The sequence below is a fragment of the Chrysochloris asiatica genome, unplaced genomic scaffold (assembly GCF_000296735.1).
Source record: "Chrysochloris asiatica unplaced genomic scaffold, ChrAsi1.0 scaffold00065, whole genome shotgun sequence".
Classification (NCBI taxonomy): domain Eukaryota; kingdom Metazoa; phylum Chordata; class Mammalia; order Afrosoricida; family Chrysochloridae; genus Chrysochloris; species Chrysochloris asiatica.
Genome location: NW_006408583.1, coordinates 9,806,364 through 9,818,334, shown reverse-complemented (window position 1 = coordinate 9,818,334; position 11,971 = coordinate 9,806,364). Strand labels below are relative to the sequence as shown.

Genomic DNA, 11,971 nt, shown 5'->3' with positions numbered 1-11,971 from the left:
CTGACAATATGTCTAAAGTGTGAGAGACGAAGTTTGGCCATCCTGGCCTCCAAGGAACACTCTGGCTGCACTTCTTCCAACACAGATCTGTTGGTTCGTTTGGCAGCCATGGCACTTTCAATATTCCTCTCCAAAACCATAACTCAAAAGCAACAATTCTTTTGCGGTCTTTCTGATTCTCTGTCCAGCTTTTACATGCATATGAGTTTATTGAAAATACCATGGCTTGGGTCAGGTGCACCTTAGTCCTCAAGGTAACATCTTTGCTCTTCAACACTTTAAAAAGGTCTTGTGCAACAGATTTGCTTAATGCAGTAAATCCTTTGATTTCTTGACTGCTGCTTCCGTGAGTGTTGATAGTTGATGCAAGAAGAATGAAGTCCTTGACAACTTCAATCTTTTCTCTATTGACAAGAATGTTGTTTACTGGTCCTCTGCCCACTTTGAAACTGACAGTTTATTCTGGTTTCCATGTTTCCCTTATCTAGATTTTGTTGTTGTTCCATTGCCCCTTAGGAGGTCATTGATGACTTGTGAAGACCAATATTTGAATTGTTTTATACCATTGATTCTCTTCATATTTCAGGTTTACTCCTTCATTAGATCTTCAACATTGTTTCACCCTTACTTTACATGCTATATGTCTTGCTTATATCATATATTTCACTAGAACTTCTTTCCTTACCACTTAACTATTGGAGTTCTTCAAGAATTTGTCCTTGGTTTATCTATTTTATTATGGTAAATATATAGGTAGCAAAACACTTGTCATTTCCATTATGTTTACATGTACAGTTCAGTGAACATTGAACATACTTATGTTCATCATGTTATTCATCCATCACCAATAGCCAGTCCATAACCCTTTAACAGAAGCTCATTGTCTTCTAAGAATTGTTTCTTCTCTCCTCAGACCTCCCACCTGCCTTTGGGAATCACTAATAAATTTTGATCTTTGTGCTATTCTAAATGTGTCATAAAGTGGGATCATACAGTATTTGTCCTTTTGACTTATTTCAATCAGCATAATATTTTCTAGGTTCTCCCATGCATTGGCTTGTAAAAAAAAAATCTATTATGAAACTTTTAAGTTATAAGGAAAGATAAAACTTAAAAAACTGATCTGAAGGCCCTTGACTAATGGCATTTTTAAGACAAATAAACCTATTTATTGGGTGTAATAATAAACAATGAAGAAAATGGGGGAAACCTTACTTATTCTCCTATCTTCCCATTTTTCTTCCTAGAAAAAAAATCCTTTCATTTTCCATACATTGTCCTTTTTATAAAAAGATACTTTTTCCACATTCACATTTTCAGAGTAGTTGTGTCTGGTAACAAAAATGGCCAGCTTCTCTTTCAGCTTTGATTGCACAGATTCCTAACTGAAGGTTATTTCTTAGAAGTCATGGGTTCTAATTGTTGTTGCATGATTGACTTCTAGCTTGCCTATGTAGATAATGTTTAATAAATACAAAACCCAAAATATTTGATGGCCAAGTGTTGCTGAACAGTACATATTTATAACTAAATCATTTACAATAAGTACCTTCTAAACTAAAACATTATTTGATCTTGATTTTACTGTTCCTTCCAGTGAAATAAAAATAACAATATTTAAGATATTATCTATATACAAATTTATACCAATTTCTGTTTTTTATATCCCAAGGGAATACAAGCACAAGCAGAATTATAGTATTCAACTTCATGAAAAACTAATAATCAGAAAAAAATGCTAATTGTTGAGATTTCTAAAATAGAGGTCCTAAAAAGAGGAAACAATGTAAGAAGTTACAAAAATTTACATTAATTTTTAAATTTAAGCCTTGAGGTTTAAGAGAAAAGGATTTTAATTTTCTGATGTGGTACAATTTAAAATGAGGAGAAACATCTGTAAACATCCATTAATAATCAGAAGGTGGAATGTATGAGAATATGAATCTAGGAAAATTAGAAGTCATTAGAAGTAAGATGGAATGCATAAAGATCTATATCTGAGGCATTAGTGATCTGAAATGGACTTGTGTTGGCCATTTTGAATTTGACAATTATATGGTTTACTCTGCTGGGAATGACAGATTGAAAGGAATGGCACCGCATGTGTAAGAGCATTTCAAGATCTAGCTTGAAGTACATCGTTATCTGTGCTTTGATATTATCCATACACCTACAAGGAAGACCAATTAATATCACTATTATTGAAAGCTATGCACCAGCCACTAAAGCCAGTGATGTGAAATTGAAGAATTGTACCAACTCTTCAAACCAACTTACCAGAATTTGGCAACAACCGCAATTACCACTTCTTCAATCTGAAATTGATCAAATATTCAATTAAGATGTATTGATGAATGCTGGTGACTGGAATGCAAAAGTTTAAAGCAGAAAAATCAGTAGTTGGAAAATATGTCTTTGGTGTTAGAAGCAACATTGAAGATTACATGATAGAATTTTGCAAGAACAACAACTTCTTCATTGCAAGAATTTCTTTTAAAGAACATAAAAGGCAACTATCCATGTGTACCTCACGAAATGGGTACACAAGAGTCAAATTGACTTTATATGTGGGAAGGGATGATAGAGAAGGTCAGTATCATCAGTCAAAACAAGGACAGGGTCAGACTATGGAACAGACCATCAATTGTTCATATGCAAGTTTAGACTGAAATTGAAGAAAATCCAAAGATTTCCACAAAAGCCAAAATGACCTTGAGTGTATCACAACTGAATTTAGAGACCATCTCAAGAACAGATTTGGTGCTATAGACACCAATGACTGAAGACCAGAAGAGTTGTGGTATGACACCTAGAGCATCAATACAAGAAGAAAGCAAAAGATTATTAAGACGACAGGAAAGAAAGAAAAGAACACAATGGATGTTAGAAAAGACTCTGAGACTTGCTCTTGAACATAGAGAAGCTAAGCAAATAGAAGAAATGAAGTAAAAGAACTGAATAGAAAATATCAAAGGGCGGCCCAAGAAGACAAAGTATAATGAAATGTGCAAAGACCATGAGTTGGAAAACCACAAGGGAATGAACCTTTTTCACCTGTTAAAAAGCAGAGATGTCACGTTGAGGATTAAGGTGTGCTTTACCCATGCCAAGTTTCAGTTGATTCATATGTTTGTGAAAGTTGGACAATGAATACGGAAGACTGCAGGAGAACTAATGCATTTGAATTAGAGTGTTGGCGAAGAAGGCTGAAAGTACCATAGACTGTCAGAACAAGCCAATCTGTCTTGGAAAAAGTAGAGCCAACATGCTCCTAGAAACAAGGATGACAGGACTTCCTCTTTAGTCCTTTGCATCTGTAGTCAGGGGAGCTTAGTCCCTGGAGAAAAGACATCATGTTTAGTAAAGTGGAGGGTAATAAAAAAGAAGGACTGACTTCTTCGTCACTGGATTGACACAGTGGTAGCAGCAATGAGCTCAGACATAACATTTGTTAGGATAGTCTTGTACCGGGCAGTGATTCATTCTGCTTTGCACAGGGTCGTTATATGTAGGAAGTGACTCTAGAGTAGCTAACAACAACAACAACAAAAGCACTCAGAGCTCTTTGAACACAGCAAAATCATCTTCATAAGAAGATGATAAAAAGTAAATATTTCACCGAGAATGATAGCAGTATTCCAGTGAGTAGAAAAGATGAATTGTATTTGCATATTATCTCTATATTGCTGAAACAAAGTTGTAAATGAATTCAGTACCATGGTGTTAGGGGACTAGAAAAAGAAGCATGGGAACAGATAGATTATTGCCATGGTAAAGGTACTTATTCTCCAAGTAGGGCATTCTATCTTTTCTAGCTCTTTTTATCATTTGGGTAGTGTTCTATTTGTTTCATGAGTTCAGAAGTTTTAATTAGGTATGTCATGTTTCAAAGACAAAAGCAATGCTTAATTCACTCTAATCAACATGTTAGTCATTGCTTATACCTAGGGGATTCCTCCTCTACGGAGAATAATACCGTTTTCTTCTTCCTTTGTTGATAAACCATAATTTTACATTGACCTACAGGCGCCAAAATTCTTTAAACAAAATCATCCTAGACTAATACAGATATTCATCCTTTTAGCTTACTGCATTCTATTTTACCCCTGGTTTTATTCTTTGAGAAATACCATATTCAAAAAATAATTCAATAAGAGCATATCAATTAAATTGGTTCCAGTAATTTATCTGGTAAGAAAAATATATATATATACAGATTTGTTCTGTATTTTAATTTGGTTATATTTTCTCCTCTAAAGTAGATGTGTTGTGTGTTTTCTGTTGATTGAAAAGGTTTTAGTAGTTGTCAAATAAATCACCAGTGTAGCATTGGTTTGTAGAAACAGGTTCACCTATTTGCCTGGGAACCTATTCATTATGAAATCACAGGGTTGTTGTTTTTTTGGTTTTTTTTTTTTAGAAAAGTGATTTTTGTGATTTACTCAGCCCAGTGCATGATCTTAAAAAAACTGGGGGCAGGAGGCTGTTGAAGTTTCAGTCCACCCTAATTCGGTTACAGTTTGCTTTGTTCACCAATCAGTGTGATCCTCCTGGCAGGGAACATGATCCCCAGAACAAAACTAGTAGTGACTGTGAGATCAAAAGGCATTGAATTTTGCTTTTAAGGCAAAGGGTGGGGGTGGTACAGTCTACAAGAGAATGAAAATAGGAATGAAAGTATAGCACTGTTAACCTGCAGATCTATTGTACCGTTGAAAATCTTACACTGCAGGAAAAAGAAAAGGCGTGACCCTACAAAGGTACTTAATTGTGAGCCTGAAAATCTTGAAAGAGGTCACCATTCAAATACTCACCAAGTACTTGACAAGAAAATAGACTATATTATTCATTGTTGAGAAACCAGGGAACACTTTTTCTTAAATTGACAGTATAGTAGTTCAGCAGAATGTGAGGTGCCATAATATATTATTTATTCTCTACCAGAACAACTTTTTAGACACAGTGAGGATGATGGGGTCACGAAGAGTACTCCAGAGAAGAATGGGAAAGAAATGTCGGAACAGACATTACAGAAGGTAATCTAATCTTTAAGGTATTGAGCTGAACAAGTTAAATCTGAATTTTAACATAAAGGATTATATTTTAAAAGGAGGGCTCATGAATTTAAACCTTGTGTGAATCCTTAATTTAAATTCATAATTCAAAATCATTGGCTTGCCAAAATGTGTAAAAAAAAAAAAAATCAATGTTAGTGAAATAAATGTAGAAGCACTTATGCTTCTGTTGACATATATTGAAAATATTTTCAAAGGAAAAATGAAGAGACTAAAAGCAATAGATATTATCAACATTTAGATTCTATATGCTTATTATTTATAAGCTAATGGCTTATGTGTAAAATCTCTCAGTGATGAAACTTGGTCTACTAAATTTCACCAAGAGTGCAGATCTCTAGTTGTTGAACTGAAAGAACAGGCACATAGTTTTGGGTCTCCCATAGGTTTGGGTCTCCTAGATAGTAAAATGGTAATTTGTTTATAATTTAAATTTCAAACCTGAAAAATATACATACCTCATTTCATTTTAGATAAAAATCTATCTCAATATAATCTACTATGTTAACAAGAATCTATACTTAATTCATATTTTGTATCTATGAATCTATTATCAGGTTCAATTAAGTGGGCTCCATTGTATTTTACTGGGTTTTGTTATTATTTAAAGAAGGAAAGTGCTCTTTAAATAGCTTTATCCTTCTACCTGATTGCCATCTGGTTCCACTTTGATTAGTTTGCTTCTCACAAATTCATCATACTTAAATCCAGCCCAAAATAAGCAAATATATAAGCAAAAATGTTAGCACAGCTACTTAAGTTTGTTATATCTGCAAATTGCTTTGTAGGAAATCTAGTGATTTTTACAGCCGATAATTGTTATTGTTGTTGTGAAGTGCCAGCAAGTCGGTTCCGACCCATAGCCACCTTGAATAGGGTTTCCGAGGAGCAGCTGGTGAGCTTGAACCACCGACCTTGCTGCTCAAACGGCTTTACAGTCAGGTGCATTAACCCATAGTACTACACCAGGACTCCACACCCAGTAATAGGATTCTTTATATTCTAGCACTTGCCATATGGTCAGATAATGAAGGCTGTCATCTCACTATTACTGAACGGCACATATCAGGTTAACATAATAGCAGAGAGAACAGGAAATGCTCACGTTCATTTATCTTCAGGTAAAGCAAGTCATTAAAAGAATCTGTGCATCACCAGCTAAAATGCCACGCAGTTTATACTAGCTTTTCTTTGTTTAAAAGCAGTATTTTTGTTTGCTAGGTGTAATATAAGGTTAATCTCTCTGAATGTGTAATGTAACGTCTACTTCTATCTTGGATCTGGTAATCCACTTTAATAACTAACAAATTCCTTTCATTGGACCATATGTAAAATTAGCATATTAATTCATAATTATTTCGTATTAACCTAATGCAATTGTAAGGAGTCCTGGTAGCACAGTGGTAAAGCACTTGGCCACTAACTGAAAGATTGTCTGTTCAAACTCACCAGCCGCTTTGAAGATACGCTTCTGTAAAGATAACATCCTAGGAAACTCTGTTGAACAGTTCTACTGTACCCTATGGCGTTCTGCTATAGGATGAACATTGGACTGCAAAGTCAGTTTGAAACACAAGGTTGGCAGTTCAAACCTACCAGTTACTCCTCAGAAACTCTATACAGTGTCACTATGAGTCAGAACCTACTTGATAGAACTTAACAACAGAATGACGCATAAGAACAAAATGCCATTGCAAGAGAATTTAACTCCTTAGAGTTGAGACTTCTTACTTCAAAAGAATTTATATAGAAGTCAGCTAAAATGGGTCTAAAATATAGTAACAAGATACAAACAAAATTGTACATAGTTGCCATGAAACATAGCATATTATTTTCGAATTAATGCATTAATATGTCACAGATCACAATGCCAAAGTTTTTTAAATTTTTAAAATTTTAGACCTTCATGGTAAATTTTTAAAATATTCAGTACTGGAAGAAAAGTATATATGTGTTTGAGCTGATTTATCTCACTCAAACCAAATGACTTTAAAAATTCCCCATACTTTACAATGAAATTTGTCTTTCTGTTTTTAAAAGTTTTAAACTCAGTTTAACAACAATTTGTGAAACTGTACCTTGAGTAACATTTTAATAGGTGTTATGAACTCTCCAAAGCCTTTAGAAGTAGTTTTAAAATTTTTCTTCCTTTTTAAATTATTTGAAGACAAATAATTTTGACCATTCTTAGTATTAAACATAGAGTTACAGTAGGCATTTAGCATTTTATTATAGACATTTAAGCCACAGATACTGTCAATTAGTGAGAAAATTACTATGAATTGTGTCTAAATATAAGTACATTTTAGTCAAAAAGTGCTACTTTTTAGAATTCAAATTTGAATGGAAGAGGCTATATTTGTTCATAGCATGTTTTGCTTTAATCCAAAATTATGAACTTAAAGGTTAGTTTAACTGAACTAAAATTTTAAATTACCTTAAGTAATTTTTTTAAGTTGCTGTTGTTATTAAGTGTTGTTGAGGAGGTTCTAACCCATATTGATCTTGTACATGGTTACTGAGAGTGGCTGGTGAGTTTGAACCACCAACACTGTGGTTCAAACCAAGTGCTTATCATACAGTGCTAAACCAGAACGTCTATTTAAGTAGCCTATTTGTTCATTTCAAATACCTTCTTTAGACAGCATAAAAGATGAGTATACACATAGACCTCACCATATGGAATACACAGAAATCAAATTGACTGCATCTGTGGAAAGAGATGATGGAAAAGCTCCATTTCATCAGTGAAAACAGGGCCAGGGGAAGACTGTGGAACAGACCATCAATTGCTCATATGTAAATTCAAACTGAAGCTGAAGAAAATGAAAACAGGTCCATGAGAGCCAAAATATGACTTTGAATATATCCCACCTGAGTTTAGAGATCATCTGAAGAACAGATTTGATACATTAAACACTAAAGTTCGAAGACTAAAGAGTTGTTGAATGACATCAAGAACATCATACATGAAGAAAGCAAAAGGTCATTGAAAACACAAGAAAGAAGGAAAAGGTCAAAATGGATGTCAGAAGAGACATTGAAACTTGCTCTCCAGCGTAGAGATGCTAAAGCAAATGGAAGAAATGAGGAGGTCCAAGAGTTGAATAGAAAATTTCAAATGTCAGCACGAGAGGATAAAGCCAAATATTACAACAAAATGTGCAAAGATCTGGAGTCTGAAAACCAAAAAGGAAAACCATGCTCAGCATTTTTCAAGCTAGGGGAACTGAAGAAAAAATTCAAGCCTCGACTTTCGTTATTGAAGGATTTTCTGGGCAAATTTTTGAATGATGCAGAAAGCATCAAAAGAAGATGGAAGGGATATACAGAGTCACTGTACCAAAAGGAAATGGTTGATATTCAACTATTTCAAGAGGTAGCATATTATCAAGAGCCAGTGATACCGAAAGAAGAAGTCTAAGGTGCATTGAAGGAATTGGCAAAGAACAAGGCACCGGGAATTGATGTAATACAAATTGAAATCTTTTAAGAAAATGAGGCGGCACTGGAGGCACTCATTCATCTATGCCAAGAAATTTGGAAGACAACTATCTGGCCTACTGATTTAAATAAATCCATATTTGTGCCTGTGCTTTATTGACTACATAAAGTCTTTCAATTGTGTGGATCATGACAAGCTATGGATAACACTGTGATGTATGAGTGAACACTTAATTGTACTCATGAGGAATTTGTACATGGACCAAGAGGCAAATGTTGAACAGAACATGGGAACACTGAATGATTTAAAATTAAGAAAGGTGTGTGACAGGGTTGTATCCTTTCACCATATTTATTCAACCTGTATGCTGAGCAAATAATCCGAGAAGCTGGGTAATATGAAGGAAAACATGGCATCAGTTTTGGAGGGAGACTCACTAACAACCTGCGATATGCAGATGATACAACCTTGCTTGCTGAAAGTGAAGAAGACTTAAATATTTAGTGATGAAGATCAAAGAGCACAGCCTTCAGTATGGATTGCATCTCAATATAAAGAAAACAAAAATCCTCATCACTGGCACAATAAATAACATTCTTATCAAGGGAGAAAAGATTGAAGTTGTCAAGGACTTCATTCTTCTTGGATCAACTATCAACACTCATGAAAGCAGCAATCAAGAAATCAATTGGCGTATTGCATTAGGCAAATATGCTCAAGACCTTTTTTTAAAAAATAATGTTTTATTGTGAATTGTGTGATAGTTTACATGGGAGAACATTAGTTTTACATTCATTCTATCGTATATCGTTTCATTGCCATGGTTACAATCCCCTCCATGCATCCTCAACAAATCAAGACATTTTTAAAGTGTTGAAGAGCAAAGATGACAGCTTGAGGACTCTTGTATGCCTGATCCAAGCCATGGTATTTTCAATAACCTCATATGCATGCGAAAGCTGGACAATGAATAAGGAAGACCATAGAAGAATTGATGCTTTTGAGTTTCAGTGTTAGAGGAGAATATTGAAATATGGGCTGCCAAAAGAACCAACAGATCTGTGTTGGAAGAAGTGCTGCCAGAGTGCTCCTTGGAGGCCAAGATGGCCAATCTTTGTGTCTCAGACTTCGGACATATTGTCAGGAAGGTCCAGTCTCTGGAGAAGAATATCATGTTTGGTAAGGTGGAGGGTGAGAGAAAAAGAGGAAGACCTCCAGCGAGATGGATTGGCAAAGTGGTAGCATCAGTGGGCTCTAGTGTGGCAACAATAGTGAGGTTGGCGTAGGATCAGGCAGTGTTTCATTCTGCTGTTCATAAGGCCTCTATGAGTCAGTACCAACTCGATGGCACCTAACAACAACAACAAATAATAACACAAACAATAATGATGGTGGTTATGTTCTACGGAGTCGGTTTTACATATAGCGACCCCTGTATGGGGTTTCTGAGGCTGTAAATCTTTACAGGAGCAGAAAGCCTCATCTTTCTCTCGAAGAATAGCTGGTCATTTTGAATTGCTGATCTTGACATTAGCAGCCCAACTCGTAACCACTATGCTACCAGAGCTCCTCAAACAATAATGATATGTTAACAAGTTATTTAGTACTTATTGTCTGCTAGGAGTTGTGGTATATTATCACATTAAGCACAACAAAGTTAAAAGTATGTAAAGGTGTAAAATAGATTAATTCATTTTCCAGATAAGCAGGCAGAATTGGAACCGAGATCCAGAGTAGACTCACAAGTTTATTTTCTCAAGACCACACTGCTCCTTATTAATATTTTTTAAATTCTCACTGTCAAAATCATATTTCTAAGTAGTATAATTGGTTGTTTGTCCAAAATACATTAAAAACATAGTATGTCCTCTCTACTGCATTTTGGAATCGACCATGCAACAGTATTTTAAAATTTATTTGTGGAAAGTGTATGGTTTTGGTTGGTGATTAAAGCAATTCTGAAGAGAGTACAACAAGGTGATATTCCTTATTTGTTTGTAATATTTTTCACTATATGAAGAATAAATGTTGGCGAGTGAGTGATTGGGAAGAGGTACAATGGACTCTAGAATCCCTGTTTCCTTGAACACGGCAATTTTGTCACGGCATTTTTGTCTCATTAACTAGTCCTCCAATAGTATGTTCGTGGAGAAGAAATACGAGAGTGTTTCACAGGATGTCTTGCTTTCAGGGGACAAGAACTCTGGTACAGACTTCCATGTACCTGTACTCTAGTAGAAAACCATGCTATAGAGGACATAGGTCCCATCATAGATTAACATAATTGTACTGGGATATATAAGTGACTGAAATTGGGTGCAGTTCGTTATAGAATATAGGGAAACATCCCTGTCCCCAGGTTAGGAACAGCCAATCAGTAAATCATGGTTGAATTAAAGAAGAGAAGGAATCCTGGGGTGATGCCGTAGGGTAATGCACTAGATCATAAGGTCTGTTTGAACCACAAGGTCGGCAGTTCAAACTCACCAGTTACTCACTGGAAACCCTATACAGGCTTGCTATGAGTAAGAACTGACTCCACGACTCTTAACAACAACAACAACAACAACAAGGGGGTACAGTCAGAGGTGACAGATTTAAATTTTGGAAACAAATTTTATCTTCATTATAATAAATAATCCTCACTGTAAACTGGAAAGTGTTCAGAATATGAAGAAGTTTTGTCTTGTTTATTTCTGTATAATTTGTTGTCAATACATTAAAAATGTTTCTTACTTTGAAACATTTTGTTTTTAAAGAAAGTATTTAAATCTACATTGTCTTTTAATCCTTTAGAGGTAGATGTATTAGAACTACGCTTTATCCTTCTTGGATTTTAATTCTTCTGAAAATATATTGATAAGTTAATTCAGGTTATACTTACTTATACTGGGGAGCTCACAATTACATTTAAGATAAATCTATTTTTGTGTTTACTTTGTTTACATACTTATGTAAATCCATTGCAAATCAGTACAAAATAATTCCCTTATTTCATTGGACATCCATGTATTTTCTGTCTTGACCCAGTTTTTTGTTCATTTTCCATAAATATCTGCATAAATCTTCTTCCTCAAATGGCCTCTGGAATAGTTGGAGGGGCACAACATTCTGAACTTGAGTCCCAGTTTTAACTAGGAAAGGGTTAGGTCTCTGCAGTATTTCAGCTTGCAGCACTTCCATTTCCTCTTCCAGCAAGATAATGACTGACTCTACTTAATGCACAAGTCCCTAAGGTAATTAAAGATGTCATGTTTATGAAACTGTTTTGTAAATGGTAAGATGAACTTTAAAAACATTAGTTGTAGTTTTTAACTGATTTTTGAAGGCTTCAACCAAAGGATTAAGTTCTCCATGAAATGTTTGCTGTTCTAGAGTTGGAATTAATTCCCCTTTCCCTGGTGGTCAGACTTACATCACTCTGAGCATATCCTTTTTCAGCTTTGTTTAT

The 11,971-nt window shown here is 35.0% G+C and overlaps 1 protein-coding gene across 1 annotated transcript in view; it reads left to right on the top strand.

Moving 5' to 3' along the window:
* The window catches only part of CNTLN (centlein, centrosomal protein), a 407,185-nt gene that overhangs the window by 241,493 nt on the left and 153,721 nt on the right, over positions 1-11,971 (top strand). The window contains exon 14 of the mRNA XM_006864477.1: positions 4,945-5,036. Within this exon, the coding sequence (XP_006864539.1) occupies positions 4,945-5,036 (92 nt within the window). The remainder of the gene's footprint in view (positions 1-4,944; positions 5,037-11,971) is intronic.